The sequence below is a fragment of the Salarias fasciatus genome, chromosome 6 (genome assembly GCF_902148845.1).
Source record: "Salarias fasciatus chromosome 6, fSalaFa1.1, whole genome shotgun sequence".
Lineage (NCBI taxonomy): Eukaryota > Metazoa > Chordata > Actinopteri > Blenniiformes > Blenniidae > Salarias > Salarias fasciatus.
This window is the reverse complement of record NC_043750.1, coordinates 26,124,364-26,141,645: the sequence shown is the minus strand read 5'-3', so window position 1 is coordinate 26,141,645 and position 17,282 is coordinate 26,124,364. Positions and strand designations below refer to the sequence as shown.

Here is a 17,282-nt window from a genome sequence, read left to right as displayed (position 1 = left end):
ATGCTTTTCTCCTGTATTTTCAGTTTTTTCATGCTTCTGTTACTTTGCTGCACACTTTCTCTATGCTGATCTATTATTGTTCTACTACAGTTAGTTTCTCGTTCTTTCATTCAGACAGTTAAAGAAATGTACAGAGCATGCTTTTTGCCATTTATTCAGTGTGAACTCATTAGTAAAGCAGCTATTGGCACCTTTGACTCCCACTGTTAAGTATTTGTGACTTGTAAGATAAGTTCCAATAATATTACCTCATTGATTTCATAGATTATGATGTTTATAAGTCATTTTAACCTCATTTGAATTCTAAATTCTCTGTGTGTTCATCAATTCAAATTAAATTAGAATATTAGCAAATTCTGATTTAGGTGAGCCCCTCTACTAACAGACAAGACACTGTATCTATAACTGTGCTGTGTGTTTTTTGAGCATTTCAGAGATGGAAACTGAACAGAAAAGCTGAGAAACGACTCACATTGGTGATTTTCAATAGTTTCAAACCCTGTTTGGATGTGGAGTTTTTGCATATCAAACATTTGGAAATTACATTAATATTTCAAACTATTACAAGTTTAGATTTGTGAATTATTAATGATAACAATCACCTCCTTTCAAATTTTGGACAGCTCTTTTGCCATATTCTGATTTTGACATGCACGAAAGAATAAATAACAAATAACACCTGGATCTAAACTGTGCTGTAGATATACCACTGAAGCTGTGAACTTACGAAAGAGACAAAAACTGATTATCCCATTATAAACAAGATTTGTGATATAGAGATAATTATTATCACTCCAACCTGTGATCAGATTTGCGAAAGAGTTTAACAATTTATGACTAGGTGATGTTACTTTTTCATTCTGTGCTTTCTGGAGGAAATCTGGAAGTGACCTGCTCCTATAGGTGAAGCTGGTCAGGTGAAGAAAAGTGAGCAGTCCAGAGCTGCTGAACATGGATCAGGAACTTTGAATTACAGTACAGATGAAATATATGCATTGTGAGATAAAGAGGATTGGAGAAACTAACTGCTAAGAAAACAAACAACAGATTAAAAAAATCAAACAAATAATAGGTGACCAAAGCAGCCTGGGTTTCTATGACAGTTCAGTAGTGCCAAAGGCTCCTCCATGACATTCATGCATCAGGAGTCCCAATCAAACACTGAGTCAAGAAATAACATATTTTTCTATTGAAATATCGTGTAATTCTAAATAATTTTATGAGACACTGAATTGTATTTTTTTTTTTTTTTTTTTTTTTTTTTTTTGGAGCCACAAAAATCCAAATATCAAGAAATAGTAGCTTGAGATAATAATTCTGACTTTCACTTTTTGAAATGTATGGCAAAAAAATAATGATTTTCTTTCATGATATTCTAATTTGATTTCTTCTCATCGATATACCTATATTTTGGTGCTTGATGAGCTGCAGGGACAGAAAGTAGTGCCTGAAGCGTGGCGTGCGGCGCGGATTGATACCGCGTCATCCGCCCCGATCTGGACTCACTTCCTCCTCTGCTGTCGGGGTTTTGTGTGCCGGCATTTTATTTTTATTTTCCAGATGCAGGTTTCTGCCCTCCACTGAGCTGTCATTTTTCTAGGAGGGTCCAATATTTTTCTTTCCTCCAAAGCCTATTTCGGACAGTTTGCTTCCATTATGCCGGGGTTTGCAGACAGAGATCGCGGCAGAGATAGAGGGTGAGTCTGTCGGTTGGCTGCTAGCCGCTAGCTGTCACGGCTGTTGTTGACAACAATAAACTATCAACACAGCCCTGTCAGCATGTGCACAGCTGTCACTGAAAATCGAGTTACTGCATGTGTTCAGTCTGGGAATGACAGACCAGACGTCCCTTCTTCGAGAGTGGTATTATCAGGTTTAGTCGGCGATCGCAGTTAAAATGGCAGCTAGCGGCGGCTGGGTCCGGCCCGGAGCCGCCCGCCGCTGCTGGTTATCGGCTCATGTGACGCACACCGAGCTCTGTGTCGCAGGGGGCCCGGTTTATTTTTAACGAAAACGTTTTCCGGTACTAGCAGGAGCCCTACAACCGCGGGCCGTACTCAATCCTGTAATCATCTCTCAGTAAACCGGTCAAACTCCATTCAGCTCGGTGACAGCTTGATGACAACCTGTGCCACACACACACACACACACACACACACACACACACACACACACACCTTCAAGTCAGCTGCAAACAGGTCAGAGTTGAGCAGCAACTGACTCAGCCTGTAAACACTTCACCAAAGCCTGAGGTGCATCTTCTACTCAACAGGTATTTCAAAAGTCAATGAAGTTATTGTTTGAACTGGACCCGATGGAAAAAGACAAAAAAAGGGATTCAACCATGTTCCTAAATGTTTTTATTTATTTATCTTTTTCAGGCCTTGCAGGTGCACACTCTTAGTAGTTTTGTTTCACTTTAAAATTGAGATTATTAAGCACACTTGTCATACATCCATCCACCTTCTGTACCACTGCGTCCTGTGCACGATCGCAGGGTACACCATCCATTCCCAGCTAACTATATTAGTGACAGTTCACCGATCCATCACAGGGACCGACAACTGCTCACACACATTAACATCTAAGTTTGATTCAGGTGGCCTAGGGACTGTGGGAATAAACCGGAGTACCCAGAATCCCACACATAAACAGGAGGAACATGCAAACTCCACACATGGGCCTGGCCTGTATTTGAACCCTTGATGTTCTTGCTATGAGAACTGCTGTTCCATCATGAGGCCTTCCTTTGTCATCAGAGTTTAAAGCTCGATCCTGTCTCTCGGTCAGTGAGAGGCTCTGGCTCTGGCTGACATGGACTTTTAACTAAATTTTTGGCTCAGCCTTGTCTGGTCTGTGAAGGAGGACAAGTCCCCTCTGGCAACTGTTCAGCTGATTTGTGCTTCTTGTCTCCTTCATTAGGTATGGTGGCGGTCCTCCTCGCTTTGGAGGTGGTGGAGGAGGAAACCGGGGCGGACCTCCTCCAGGAAAATTTGGCAACCCCGGCGAGAGGCTTCGAAAGAAGCACTGGAACCTTGACGAGCTTCCAAAGTTTCAGAAGAACTTCTACCAGGAACACCCAGACACCACTCACAGACCACTCGTGAGCCCCATTTTTACTTAACCCACCTTTACCCCTCTTTTTTTCAACACATCGAATCATTTCAGATTAGGCAGAAACAGATGACTCAGTAGCAATTCCTGTGTGGTCAGTTATTTTCATTTGCTTTCTCATTTCCAGCAAGAGATTGAACAGTACCGAAGAAACAAAGAAGTCACAGTCAAAGGCAGAGATTGCCCCAAACCAATTTTACAGTTCCTCGAAGCCGCATTTCCCAGTGAGTTGCTATCACATCTTGCTATTAGTCTTTCTGTCATAAACTTCACTTTCTGAGAGTAACCAGCGTCTGTTATCTCCTCAGGCTACGTTATGGATATCATTGTTAAGCAGAACTGGACCGAACCAACTCCAATTCAGGCGCAGGGTTGGCCTGTCGCCCTGAGTGGACAAGACATGGTCGGCATCGCTCAAACTGGGTCTGGGAAAACTCTTGCAGTAAGTGGAATGTTTGTAGTTGCACTTTTTTTCTTCTATTTCTTCCTCAAACTCAAATTAAGTTTGACGTAGTCAACCTTGCTTCAGTTTCTGAACATGTAGACACTTCTAGTTTATTTGATTGGCAGTACTGATCTTCCTGAATCACTGCTATACTTGACATCTGATGTGTGTTACACTACTACCTATAGTAAGTGACATGAGATTCACTGAAGTGTGAAATGAAAGATATAAACCCATTTAAAAAAGTTGATGTTGCAATTTAAAGCAAAGTTAAAGCTCTCCCCAGTGTGATCAGTTTTGGGCATTGATATGTTTGTAGCAATCTAAATAACATTGAACTCAGCCCTCGTCCACCTTGTCTTTGTTTCTTCTAGTACCTTCTGCCTGCAATTGTTCACATCCAACATCAGCCCTTCTTGGAGCACGGGGATGGACCTATTGTAAGTATAACGATAAATTGTCATACCTAAAGAGGAATGTGTCTTGTCCTTGTCAGTGGGAACATATCTTTAGAGTGGGATGAAGCTCTTCACATTCACTGAATTCATTTAAAGTATTTGCATATGTGCAGATACAGTCACTGGTCTCTGTAAGAGCACTTCCATAGTACCAAGTTTGACTTTTTGCCCTCATACTGTGGAGGTTATCGGAGCTGAGATGAAGCCAGTTTGAGATTATCTGAGCTTTGCCACATGTTGTGGTGTCCTGCTGCTCTACCCATCAGAAGATGGGTTCACTCTAGTCCTAAAGGGATGGACACGGTCAGCAGCGTTACTCAGATCAGCTGTGGCATGTGAGCAATGCACAGCTGGTGCTACAGTGCTCCAGGTGTGACAGGCACACGTCTCTTACATTATTATAGCACCTTCAGCAGCCTGAACCATTGAAACGGTTTGTTGGGTTTCATGTTGCTCATGCCAAATTCCAAAAGTTGCAGCAGAGATCTGAATTCATCAGACCAACTTTCTACTAGACTTTCTTTGTGGGATTGTGCCAACCATAGTTTTCATCTTGTCTATACGCTGACATGTATTGAATTCCAGCCATCTGATTTGCTAACTAGTTGTTTCTTTTAAGGAGTAATTGAACAGGTGTCCCTTAGTAAGTGAGCTTACTGTTTGGTTCATGTATTGTGTGAAAAAAGTGAAACAAAAATCTGATCTATTTTTATACTGTTTCCCTGTAGTGCTTGGTGCTGGCGCCGACTCGGGAGCTGGCTCAGCAGGTGCAGCAGGTGGCTGCTGAATACGGCAGAGCTTCTCGCCTGAAGAGCACCTGCATCTACGGTGGCGCTCCCAAAGGACCTCAGATAAGGGACCTTGAGAGAGGTATGCACACCCTATGACCCCCACTCCCCCAGTGCATAAATGATACTTTGTCATTTTTATTTTTTCATTTTTGTTCTTCCAGGTGTTGAGATTTGCATCGCCACCCCGGGCCGTCTCATTGATTTCCTGGAATGTGGTAAGACTAATCTGCGCCGTTGCACCTACCTGGTGCTGGATGAAGCTGACCGCATGCTGGACATGGGATTTGAACCTCAAATCCGCAAGATCGTGGAACAAATTCGGGTAGGTTCTGCTGTTTCCTGAAGTTGACAGACTATACCTATGGTATCACTCTATCAGTGTTCACATGAAATACAGGCTCAGGTGTTTATGGAGGTACAGGAGTGTTTAAAGGGAAGGATTAAATTCATGCAAAACACAAAATGATCAAATCATAGTAACTGGTATTGGCTATTTGACTGGTCCATTCAATGCTTAAATGAATATGAAGAGTTTAAATTGCTGTGACTTTCTTCTTTTATTTCTAGCCAGACCGCCAGACTCTGATGTGGAGCGCCACCTGGCCAAAGGAAGTCCGTCAGCTGGCTGAGGACTTCCTGAAGGACTACATCCAGATCAACATTGGGGCACTGCAGCTCAGCGCCAATCACAACATCCTACAGATTGTTGATGTTTGCAGTGACATGGAGAAGGAGGACAAGTGAGTATACTTGAGAATTGCCACAATCATTTAGGTTTTGGTTACACATCTGTTGTTAAAGACGGAGAAAAAAGCTTTTCTGTTGCAGGAGCTAATTTCTTGTCTCCACCTTCTGCTCTGTCAGGCTGATCCGTTTACTGGAGGAGATCATGAGTGAAAAGGAGAACAAGACCATCATTTTTGTAGAGACCAAAAGACGTTGTGATGAGCTCACCAGGAGAATGAGGAGAGACGGGTATGGATCCCATGTTCTCAGTTCAGTTCAACAATGAGACCATTAATCAGAATACAGTGCTCCTCATTGTTGTTGGTCATCTTCCGCTGGGTTGAGGCACGCAGACGTTTGTGTAAGTTGGCAGTGTGTGACGCCCTGTCTGCGTATCACAGGTGGCCGGCAATGGGAATCCATGGAGATAAGAGCCAGCAGGAGAGGGACTGGGTCCTAAATGGTGAGCTGGAGAACATCACATTTCAAGACATGATTGAATAAATGGATCCTAATTTTAAATAATTTGCCATAGGTTGCTCTTTAAATAAGAGTTTTGTCTGTTTTTCTTTCAGAGTTCAGATATGGCAAAGCTCCAATTCTCATTGCGACAGACGTGGCCTCCCGCGGCCTCGGTCAGTATGCTCTTTGAGTAGCACCACATCAGTGTTTACACTTTTTTTAAAGAAAGTGGTTTTGCTTTCTTTAACGTTTTCTATGCATTTTCTGAGTTTTTCTCACCTTAAGGTGCAGTCTTTGTGGCAGGCGCTAGGCATGACAGTCCCAGGCCTCGAGAGGGAGAAGGATGACATATTGGAAGTGCTCAGCTGGCTTGCCACCCAGTGGGCCTAGAGAGGTGAAAGCTCTTGTGTGCCAGTGATCTTCAAAAGGCTGTGTGGCTAAGCCTTTGTCTCTGATGTTGGTCAAATACACATCTGTTCTCTGTCCATGGATTTCACCCGACAAATGCCATCCAGCTGTTTCCAACTCAAACGTCAAAAAAAAAAAAAAAAAAAACCCTGAAAAGATATGCCTGATGCTGTGACTTTTGCCTTGCATGCTGTTGTGTTAGAGAGCGCTGTATTGCAAGTCACTTGTTTGAGATTTGGAACAATCGTTACCTTTCGGAGCTTGTATCACATAGCATGGGTGTGAGCTTGTCTAAGCTTTCAGTTTTTTTTTTCTTTCTTCCCGTCAAAGTGCTGGATTTCTTGAAATGGAGAGAGCAGTTTCGAAATCTTTTTGCGTCCGAAATTCGATGAGACCTGGCACATTGTCTTTATGGGGTAGTGGGAACATCTAGTGAGAGGAGACAGAATGAGACAGCTCAAACCAAAGTTCCTCCCTCGCCTGCGTTTTATAGTCATGTCGAGACCTGCCAACGAGAGACATTTTCTCAAGTGAACACTGGCTTCTTGGAAGATCTTGCCTTGATGAGACTGATGAAACGGGTGGGGGAATTGCTCTGTGCTCTCCTAGGGGTCCCACAGGGTTCAATGCTGGGGCCTTTTTTGGGTGTTTTTTTGAGGGGGGATTCTGTTCAAATTAGCATTTGGTCTATTTTGTCTTGGCAAGACGTGCAGTTCGGCCTTTATTACCAAGCTTCTGAGGGTGTACTGGGAATAACCTGGACCTGCAAAAAAACGGACCACTCAGTAGTCCTACATATTGGCTCTTGAGGAGGCCCCAGTGCATATCGTGGCCCAACTGCGTAGAAGCTCCTGGATGTCACTTGACAATTTGTGGGGGATTTCGCTGCATTGGGAAAGGACTAGTGAATGCATACTCCTTTATGGTAAGACTTAAATCCATCCTTTTTCTCCCTTGGTAACAAAAGGGAGATTGATGTCTTTTGGATCTTTTTGATTATGGTAAGCAACTGGAGTGTGCATCGTTTCTCTCTTCCCACAGTAGTATTCCCATGGAGTAGATGTGTACACAGTCTTCTGTTGATTCACCTTTCCTCCACAGCCTAATGACCACCTTTCCTTCCCCAGCCATCCGAGTTGCTAACCTTTCCTTTTGATCTGGCTGTTGTGGTGTGCAAAATCCTGTGTGGCCTCCATGTTTTGTTTTGCCACACTGCAACACTTTCACAGATGTGGAGGATGTCAAATTTGTCATCAATTATGACTACCCTAACTCCTCTGAGGATTATATCCACCGCATTGGACGCACTGCCCGCAGTCAAAAAACGGGCACGGCCTACACCTTCTTCACCCCCAACAACATGAAACAAGCCAGTCACCTGATCTCTGTGCTCCGCGAGGCCAACCAGGCCATTAACCCCAAGCTGATTCAGATGGCAGAGGACAGAGGAGGTAAAAGCTCACATTTCCTTCCAATGTGGGGAGTCTTTAAAGTGAGATTATGTGGCTCTCTGTTTTTCCATAAGGCGCTTTAATTCGGTGATAATCTTTTTTCTGTTAGAGGATTTTGCGGTCTTAGAGATGAGGGTGGAAGAGCTTAAGCAGCATGAAGTTTGACACATACGGAGGCAGAGATATGGCTTAGCATGGCTCAGTTTGTGCCTTGTATTTACTGGACAGGATAAAGACAGCAACTCTAATAATTGGTGGTTTTTGTGTTGGTGACACACTTCAGTTGAAAATGTTAAAAATGAAAACGAGTCTTTTAAAATTGATACCCCAGATAACTGACATGTAACACAGCAAATCCTAATGGAAAAAAAATCTGGTTTATAAATGAAACTATATGCAAACATTTATAAATATAACTTTTCACTTTGTAATAAATCCATGTAAGATAACTGGGACTCAAGCTGTATTGAAAATAATCCAGTTTGTCATAATATCCCAAAATAAAAGCTGATTTTGTGTCTCCTTAAACATTGTTGAATTCAAACTGAGTCACTTTGTCTTTCAAGTCCTTTAAAATTTCATCACTTTCTCTGCAACATTGATTTAAATAGAAAATTCATAAAGGTTGCCAATACTGCACTTCAGCTTTGTGTTTAAAGCTCTTGATGTCCTCCTCCTTCAGCACATCTGTTACTAATGAATAGTTTTGTTAGGAGCTCCTGTGGATTTTCAGGAGCAGCACTGCGTTTAAATCAGATGTGTCAAACTTCCTCAACATGCAGAGCATCTTCTTCTTTGTAGCCGTTGGTTTAGAGAATCACCGACCTGCATGCCCTCTCACTGTCGCCTGTCTTCCTGTGTCTGTCTCATCAGGTCGTGGCCGGGGGGGAAGAGGTGGCTACAAGGATGACCGCCGGGATAGGTATTCTGGGGGTGGGAGGGGGAACTTTGGTGGCTACAGGGACAGGGATGGCGACAGGGGGTTTGGCGGTGGGAACAAGAGTGCCTTTGGTGGAAATAAGGCCCAGAACGGTGGCGGCTTTGGAGGCAACAGTGGTAACTCTGGCGGTAATTATGGCGGCAATTACGGCAACAGCAACGGACAGGGTAATTTCGGTGCTCCGGGAAATCAGGTGGGTGCTTTTGGTAACCAAAACTTCCAGGGTCCCCCTCAGTTCGGGGCCATGCAGAGGGCCAACCAGAATGGCATGAACCACCCACCGTTCCCATTCAATTCACAGCCTCCACCACCACAGGGCCAGCAGCCACCGCCCCCACCGCCGATGGTGCCCTACCCCATGCCCCCACCCTTCCCACAGTAGATCTGGTACAACGCACAATATATGGAACCAACATGATTTTCATTTAGTCTTGAAGTCCCGCAGTATGACTATTATGATCATTATTATCCTTTTTACTGTTTTAACTTTTCATTTGCTTACAGCAGGGTTGGAAGTATTCAGTAAACCCCGAGCATTAAATGGGAGCCACAATTAGTCTCCTGTAGTGCACTCATGATTGCCGCACTTTCCCTCCACTTTTCTCTTGTTTGTTTTGGTTACATTCCTCGGTAATTTATTTTTACTAGGTAATATGGTGTTTTCAGTTTGTGATATGTTTCAATTGATGTTATTAAGATAATATACAAAAGGGTGCGTGTAGCCCTTTTGAATAAAAAGAAGAAAATGGGAACCTCTTGTCGTGTCTTCTGTGATTTCGAGGTACATCTCGGTAACTTCGCACTTTATCACATAATTACCTGAAGTGTGAATCCTATTTCCAAATGAAGGTCATTCAGTGTAAAAACAAGCCAACTCTATAAGGTACAAGTAGAAATCCCATGTGGTAATATGACTAGGTTTGTAACTGGGTTATTAATATGTCAAGTCATCAGGAAAAATGTTATCCTGATACACTGTAGCCTACCATTCGACAAGATTTAGAGACTTAATTTTTATTCTTTTCAACTTAGGCACATATAGAAACCATAAGATAACACACTGCTAATAAGACAAAGAAACTGCACAGGGTTCATGGTGTCCTCAGCCAGAATGCATGACAAAACATTTTAAACATAGTATGTTATTAGAATGCATTAGCTGAACAAAATGAAACATTGATATATTACAGTAAATACAAATGTAACTATAGAGAAACTCTGCACTTCTACATCTGTAAATGAATATGAGGTATCCACCAGTGGAAAGATAAAGGGAATAAAACAATGCAATAAAAACACAAAGCTTTAATGTGAAGTCAATATACTTTCAATAAAGTTTGGGAATTAAAACGGAAGTGTCGCTTTTCATTTCCGGTTCACGTTTCACGTGTTTATTATGGCCGCGTGCAGACCTGCGGGGCTTCTGCTGGTAGAAAACACCGTTTCTAATGTACCAAACAGCGAGGCTCCTCTGGATGAAGGTCTCGGTGCTCTGTAGCAGCTGACCTCTGCAGCGGCCGCCATGTGGACTCGCTGTGTCAGAACCGGGCCGTGGAGGCGCGTGACCGCCGGCTCGTGCGCCCGCAGCCTCTGCAGCAGCACCCGGACCCCGGGGGGCCTGGAGCCGCTGCTGCGGCTGTGTGTGGACCGCTATTACATCTCCCCGGGCCGCGCCAACACGGAGCGGTTCCGCCGCGGGGTGCGCTGCAGCTACGGCCCTCTGGGCACCGAGCTGAGGAGGAACCTGCTGGAGCAGTGGTGGCACTCGGTGAGCCGGTCCTCGGCTCAGGTGTTTGGGATCGAGTCCGTGAGCGGCAGCGGGGACGGAGCTGGAGCTGGAGCTGGAGCCGGCCCGCTGAGGACTGTTGAATCCGAGCTGTTGACTCGATTATTGGAGCGACAGGAGCTGACCAAGGAGCAGCTCGTCCGGGAGGCTCTGCTGCTCCTGCAGAGGTCTCCCGCCGCGAGAGCCGATTTACTTCAAGGTAAACTTAACAGCGCACTTTGTAAAAGGGATCACTTCACTATAGATCCATTATTTGTGCAGCGCAATCAGTTGATCGCACCCATCACCCAAAAGCCCCTGTCAATGATACATCATGCTGACAAGAATCACATGCTTCTGTAATTATAGCTTAAAATGTGTCTAAATTACAGAAGGTTCTTACTGGACTTTATGCAAGATGCTGTTAAACACCATTCTGTTTATAAAGTTATGAAAGTAGCACCTGCCACAGTGTTTCTTATAGAAATGATACGTGTCAGGTGCATTAGGATGATGGACAAATAATGGATCTTACCCCACCTAACATCTGCATTGCTCTGTTTTCTTGTGACTTTAGAAAAAAGTGGTTAAAAGAAGTGAATCATATCCCTGTTTTATCCCAGTTTGTGTGATCTCACTTTGCCAGTTATGTTTTTGTGTGCCATGGTGTGTTTCAGGTGCTCTGGAGCAGTTTGTCCCTGCGCTGGAGCTGGTGAACAGAAAGCTGCCGTTCGGCCTGGCTGAGGCGGGTCCGTGCTTCCAGCCGTCGGATGGCTCCGGTTGGTGAGGCTTCCTGTCTGCTCTGTGTTCTGCCTGTGTTACTGCACGTTCTCAAAATTAGATGAATAATTAATGGTAAATTATTTAAGTGACAAAGTAAGTTTAGAATAACAGAGTTGCATTTGATTTTATTTCCAATTTCATAGCTGTTTCTCAAACATACGCCGTTTTGGCTGTTTGTGTCAGTCCTGCAGAGGTCACTCAGACGTCTCTGGTGTGGTTCTGCTCTCCTCGCACCTCTTCTCAGTGGCTGGATCACTGGACCCGGCAGAGGCTGAGGTGGTGGAGGAAAGTGAGTGATCGGGGCAGCATCTGTCCGCACCATTGCCTGCATATAAATATGGATAATTCTGAGCCTAACTCTATTTATATATTCCATTGTCCACACCTCAAAAGTAGACAGAAGCCTGGTGACACGATGACTGATTGATTGTTGGAAAAAGATTATTTAGGCACAATAAAGCAGGTTGAGTAACTTGGTTCTCACACTTGATCCTTTTCTAGTTTGCGCTGTCACCGTCCCACTTCAGCAGCAGCGAGGTGCCGTCCGAGGAGCTCATCGAGGCGGCTTCTCGTGGCGTGAGGATCCAGTACAGCTTCCCCTGGGGGCCGGAGACCCTGGAGACGCTGTGGAGTCGAGGAGACGCCGAGCTGCTGCACACACACCAGGGCGTCCGCTCCAAACTGCAGGTCTGCTTATAATGATAGTTTCAGCTTGGTCGCCTGTCTTCAATATGATTAATGGTTTCAGTCAAAACGTTTGTAGTGGAAAAGGTTTAAAGTTCAATAATGCATTTGATTCATGTCAACAGCCAAACACAATTTGATGAAATTGTTTGGGAAATATCCGCTGTCTTATATGAAGAAAGTCAGTGGTTCTCAAAGTGTGGCCTGGGTCTCCTCTGGGGAGCGCCAGAGAGCTGCAGTGAAGCAAAATGAAAAATTGGAGCATCAAAAGAAAGTTTTTCTCTCACATTGCATTTTTACAGTTCATTTTAAATTAAAGATTGTTTGTTTGTGTGAATACTGACAGATTACTGCTATTCCTTGTTAACTACATCCTGTGTTGTTTTGTTTTTTTAACTTCAGTGTCGAGACGGAAAAAAATCTATTCCCCACGTTGTCTCCGTGACGGGGAATTTGGACCGGGGCGTCATGGCTTTTCTGTCCAACTCGCTCCAGCAGCTAAAGCGGGAAGACAGCAAACAGAAGCTCCTGCAGAGAACGGTGACGCTCGTCAGCTAGTTCATGTTGTGTTCTTGTCTTGTGTGATCTCTGTTCATCCCAATTCCTCTGTTCTAAATGCAGACTGAGGATGTGATGTGAACGTATTTCATTCAGTTGTTTAAAAAAAGAAGAAGTATATTGAACTCTGAATAGAGATATAGAAAACAAAACAAGCACATTATTACACACTATTAGTAAGGAGCCTTGATTTAAACTTGAACTTTGGCTTCTCTTTCTTATTTTATTCTTTGTGTTTCAACTTATTTTTGATTTCAGGTTCTAAAGCTGCATCCAGTGTTGACTCCAGTCAAAGTGGCTCTAAATATAAGTCGGGGAGCCACAGTGGAGCTGCGACAGGTGAGAAAAACAATCGTGAGCAGTAAATACTAATAAATGACACTATATTAACATGCAACATAGAGAAGGAACCTCAGTTACTACAATGGAAGGGGGTAGAAAAGATGTGAAAATCATATGCAAAGAAATACATTTGAATTCTTTATTAGGTTTGTGAAGGGCTCCTGCAGGAGTTTCAGGAGGCGAAGATCTCTGCCTGGCCTGGATATCTGGAAACTCTGCCGCCATCAATGGAGCAGCTGAACGCGAAGTAAGCCTCGCTCCGTTCATTGAAACTGCAGTAATATATACGAAGAGGAATAAAGTAAATAAGAAGTAATTATTTACCCGTCTGTGGTTGCAGGTATGATGAGATGGGCGTCCTTTTCACCGTCGTGATCAGCGAGAACACTTTGGAGAGCGGCCTCCTGCAGGTCCGCAGCAGAGACACAACCATCAAGGAGACGATGCACGTCTCTGAGATCAGGAAGTTCCTGTCCAGATACATTTCTGTGGCTGACACGAACTGAAATAAAAGGCTACTGAGCAATACCTGCCTCATTCTCACATCCACACCCAATATTTCATGACTGTACCTTATCTTTCGGAATTCAAACCGGAAATGTTGGAATAGTTTATTTATTGCTCTTTTGTTATTTTTGAACACATGGTATGGTGTTTTTGGATAAATGCTATTTTTGTGCCTCACTTTTTTAATAAACAAACCAAATGTGTGTCTTTGTTGATGAAGTCATTTACTGTTCTTAATTAATATTGCTAAAAATGGCTCAACCACTTCCTTTGGTTTCAGGAACTTTGGGTTTCATTTTGACCTTCATTTCTTCATTTTTCATTCTTCAGTTTTGTATTTTATTAATGTGTCAGTAAATTCTAACTCACCCACAGTGAGTATTTATTATGTAGATGCTGTCTTTCTCATTAAAAAACAATCAAGCTTTTATTGTCATTTTAGCTTTCAGAAAAAAGTTTCTCCAGGGGGGAATAAAATACAGCACATTCATCAAATTATAGATGCCCAACTCTCCTTAGTAGACCAATTTGCACATGTTTCTTATTTGCTGGTTTTTATTAAGCTGACATTCAGTAAATCGGCAGGCTTCAAAGATCAAGTATGTGGCACCTGTCTCTCTTTCCTCTAACTCCTTCAACAAGAAGGATGTTTAATATCTAACGGGATTTAGGGGTTAGTCAGGAGTAATTATGAAGAAACTGAGCATGAGTTTTACACTTGGATACAAATAAAATAAATGATTTTTTCTAAATAAAATAAAGCTGAATATACGAGACAGGAAGCTGCAGTTGTTATTTGACATTGAGGAACACTACCTGTCCAAAGTTTGGACACACCTTCTCATTGAATGTGCTTCTTTTCTTTATTTTCATGACTATTTTCCTTTAAGAAGGCATCAAAACTATGAAAGAAGGAATATATCTGGAATTATATAATAAACATAAAGTGTGCTTTATATTTTACTTTTGTTTACAGTAGGCACCATTTGCTTTGTTGACAGCTTTGCAAACTATTGGCCTTTTCTCAATTTCAAATGAATTTGAACTTCCTTGGTACAAGAAAATTTGATGTGGCTGGGTTTTAATAAGCTGCTCATCAAGGTGTTTTCTGAGACAATGCTCAGGCCTCTGAGCACGTAAAAAATTTACAGCACATGAGCCTCATGGGCTCATCTTGGATTATATGTGTAAAATTTGGTCCACAGTTGGTGTTTTCACATTGCACCGAGACCAGAGGCGGAGTGTGGGTCTCAGTACAGAGGGGGCGGAGCATTCTCGACGGGCCCTTATGATAGTAACTTTACCATTCAAACCATACCTCATGCTACCATCAAACAACACACTAATGCTCACTTTTATTGAGCCAAGCAAACCTATATGCCTCAGAAAGCAGAATAAAGTCACAAACCAGTTCACAAATTTGTTCTGAAGAACAAATACACATACACACACACAAATGCAGCCTGGCAGCTGTCACTCAGAGGGTCCGCTGTCCATGGTGCTGAAAACACAGATTTAAAAAGTCACTTGCTAAATCTGTACCATCTTTGATACAGCTCAAATATAAAATGAACACAGCTGGTCTAAAATTACACAATCTATTCATATAGATATAGACAGCTATCTTTTGGAATTCACGTATATTAGAAAAAAATAGACTCGGCGGTCTTTTGTAGTTGAGGGCAATATGGCACATTCAAATAGCCAGGTGTTTAAGACCACGGTACGGTGGCCCTTACCACGGCATTCTGATAAAGATAATATTTTCGAAGGTTTCACTGACTCACCAGTGGCTCCGATGTTAGGTTTTGGGTAGTACCGCTAGTGGCTAGCATAGTGTTTAGCATACTGTTTAACTTCCCTCCAAAGAGTTCAGATCAAGTGCAAAAGAAAAAACTCGTTCATGCCGCACAGCCAATCAGCGCTGGCTTACAGCTCTGATGCATTCATGGACAGTCGTAACTTAAGAATTGGCAAATTGGAGCCCACACTCATATGCGTATACCTTCTCGCACACACTGCACATTTTATTATGATAATTTTAGTGCTGTCAATTTTAATCGCGATTAATACATTGAGGTCTGCCAATTGGGTTAAAGAAAAGAACTAGAGGATAACAGTGTTTTTTCCTGACATTGGGACTGATTTATGAGGATTAAATTCTTCATTACAATTAATCTCAACTTTAAAAAAGTTCATTGTTGACAGTTCTCCATGAATTAATCACGATTAATTGCGACCAATGTGATTAAATTGCGATCAATGCGATTAAAACTGACAGCACTAAATAATTTATTTACGATTAAACGTGAACACATTACATGAAGCGGGGCTCTATGACCTTGTGGGCCCTTCGGTGACCGCCTCTTGCCCCCACTCTGGCTTCGCTACATTACTTTTTGACATTACTGTCAGTGGTCAGTCTCAAAAATTGGGACTTGTGAAAATCAAATCATCTACAACAGGCCAAAACAGACTGAATCACCTGTCCAGACCCGTTGCCAGACATTCGTCTCAGGGGGGTCATATCAAGTGTATGGGGGGGCACAAATGTGCGTTCACTGGCGGTGGGGGGGTTGGGGGGGGACTCCTGCCCCTGCTTAGACCCGGCCCTGTTTGAAGCGCTGATTGTGTGACCAGCCGTCCCGTTTTCGCCTTTCTTTTGATCGGGTTTAGTTGGGGTTTTGTCTTTAGTTTGGACGAGGGATCAGCTTCTACAGCTGCATAGCAGCTGGGCTGTGACCTCGTCTTTTTCTTAAGTTTGGCTGGCGCATCTGGGCCTCCTTTCGTGTGATACTTTGTTTCATTTTGATGTAACTTATCGGGCACGGGTGAAAAGGGTTCGTTTCTCTTCCAGAGCTCCGTCAACTCATCTCATGAAGACGCCGACTCGGTGGAGAACATTAAATAAATACTTGAACCCTTATCGATGTTTTGGCCTGTGTCCTTAAAGAATGTTTGACTCTCCGGGTCATAACATGCGCCGTCAGTCAAAGGAGTAACCAACACCCCCTGCAAGAAGTTTCAATGGGCTCGTATCCAGACTAAGCTTAAAGCTAGGGTTGGCGATTTGAATGAGATACATTTTTTTAAATACTGGTTAAAATGATCTTTATGACCCGATGGGAAGCAATTCATAGAGTGTTTTTAAATTAGTTTGGAAAATATCCGCTATCTACAGCAGGAGTAAAACGGGACAAACAGCAACCAATAGTCTTGAGGGGACACCTTTTTTTAAACCAATCAAATCCCTTCGCCGTTCAACCTGCCCCCTGCGCGTACATGTACGCGTGCACTGACCCTGGTTCAGCGCGCACGTAGAAGGACAGAGTGTCGTTGCAGAACGGCGGAGACGAATGTTTGGGGTTTCACTCACCGTTCAGTGTGCCATACCTTGGCGTTGTGCAAATAAAAACGAAGAAACGAAGCTCTGAGGACAGGTTACGCCAGGAACGCACTGGCCGCGAAATGCCGCGCGCATCGCACGCGCCGCGAACATCTCCGCTGCCAACGGGAGCTCCTCCAATGGGGTGGGAGCTGGGCAGAGCTAGCAAGGCAGAGCCTTGGGGAGATGCTACATGCTAACGCTAGTTTTCCAAGATCGCCAACCCTAGCTTTAACTCCAAATCCAAATGTGGATGAGGAGTGAGTGGGTCTGGTTTACGAGGCAAATGACAATAACCCTGTAAGATTTTCAGTTGTTGCGATGGCTCTTACGGGCCCAGGATGGCCAACACGTCCGAGAACAAGAAATGAACAGCCCAAAGTCTTGCAGAGCTCTTCCATTTATTAATCACACCAGGACTCAGTGGCAGCATCTCCCCTCCACAAGCCACAGGTGACCCAGG

The 17,282-nt window shown here is 43.4% G+C and overlaps 2 protein-coding genes across 2 annotated transcripts; both read left to right on the top strand.

The window, feature by feature from the left end:
- The first annotated feature begins 1,491 nt into the window (after window positions 1-1,491).
- LOC115390692 (probable ATP-dependent RNA helicase DDX5) lies at window positions 1,492-9,547 on the top strand. The gene is made up of 13 exons (XM_030094654.1): window positions 1,492-1,697; window positions 2,923-3,103; window positions 3,242-3,338; window positions 3,423-3,556; window positions 3,934-3,999; window positions 4,746-4,887; window positions 4,970-5,130; window positions 5,376-5,548; window positions 5,673-5,783; window positions 5,936-5,997; window positions 6,110-6,169; window positions 7,634-7,855; window positions 8,729-9,547. The coding sequence occupies exons 1-13, from the start codon at window positions 1,657-1,659 to the stop codon at window positions 9,175-9,177; spliced, it is 1,899 nt and encodes a 632-aa protein (XP_029950514.1). The 5' UTR covers window positions 1,492-1,656; the 3' UTR covers window positions 9,178-9,547.
- Window positions 9,548-10,147: 600 nt separating this feature from the next.
- polg2 (polymerase (DNA directed), gamma 2, accessory subunit) lies at window positions 10,148-13,637 on the top strand. The gene is made up of 8 exons (XM_030094672.1): window positions 10,148-10,780; window positions 11,238-11,343; window positions 11,527-11,632; window positions 11,845-12,030; window positions 12,430-12,567; window positions 12,844-12,924; window positions 13,074-13,174; window positions 13,268-13,637. The coding sequence occupies exons 1-8, from the start codon at window positions 10,318-10,320 to the stop codon at window positions 13,431-13,433; spliced, it is 1,347 nt and encodes a 448-aa protein (XP_029950532.1). The 5' UTR covers window positions 10,148-10,317; the 3' UTR covers window positions 13,434-13,637.
- The last annotated feature ends 3,645 nt before the right edge of the window (window positions 13,638-17,282 follow it).

What these genes read in the sequence shown, in the direction of transcription:
- LOC115390692 (XM_030094654.1), top strand. Translation starts at nt 1,657, where the DNA reads ATGCCGGGGTTTGCAGACAGAGATCGCGGCAGAGATAGAGG. An exon ending in ACACCACTCACAGACCACTC is followed by an intron (nt 3,104 to 3,241) that starts GTGAGCCCCATT and finishes TCTCATTTCCAG; the next exon opens with CAAGAGATTGAACAGTACCG. An exon ending in AGATCGTGGAACAAATTCGG is followed by an intron (nt 5,131 to 5,375) that starts GTAGGTTCTGCT and finishes TTTTATTTCTAG; the next exon opens with CCAGACCGCCAGACTCTGAT.
- polg2 (XM_030094672.1), top strand. Translation starts at nt 10,318, where the DNA reads ATGTGGACTCGCTGTGTCAGAACCGGGCCGTGGAGGCGCGTGACCGCC. An exon ending in GGCTGAGGTGGTGGAGGAAA is followed by an intron (nt 11,633 to 11,844) that starts GTGAGTGATCGG and finishes ATCCTTTTCTAG; the next exon opens with TTTGCGCTGTCACCGTCCCA. An exon ending in GCGTCCGCTCCAAACTGCAG is followed by an intron (nt 12,031 to 12,429) that starts GTCTGCTTATAA and finishes TTTTAACTTCAG; the next exon opens with TGTCGAGACGGAAAAAAATC.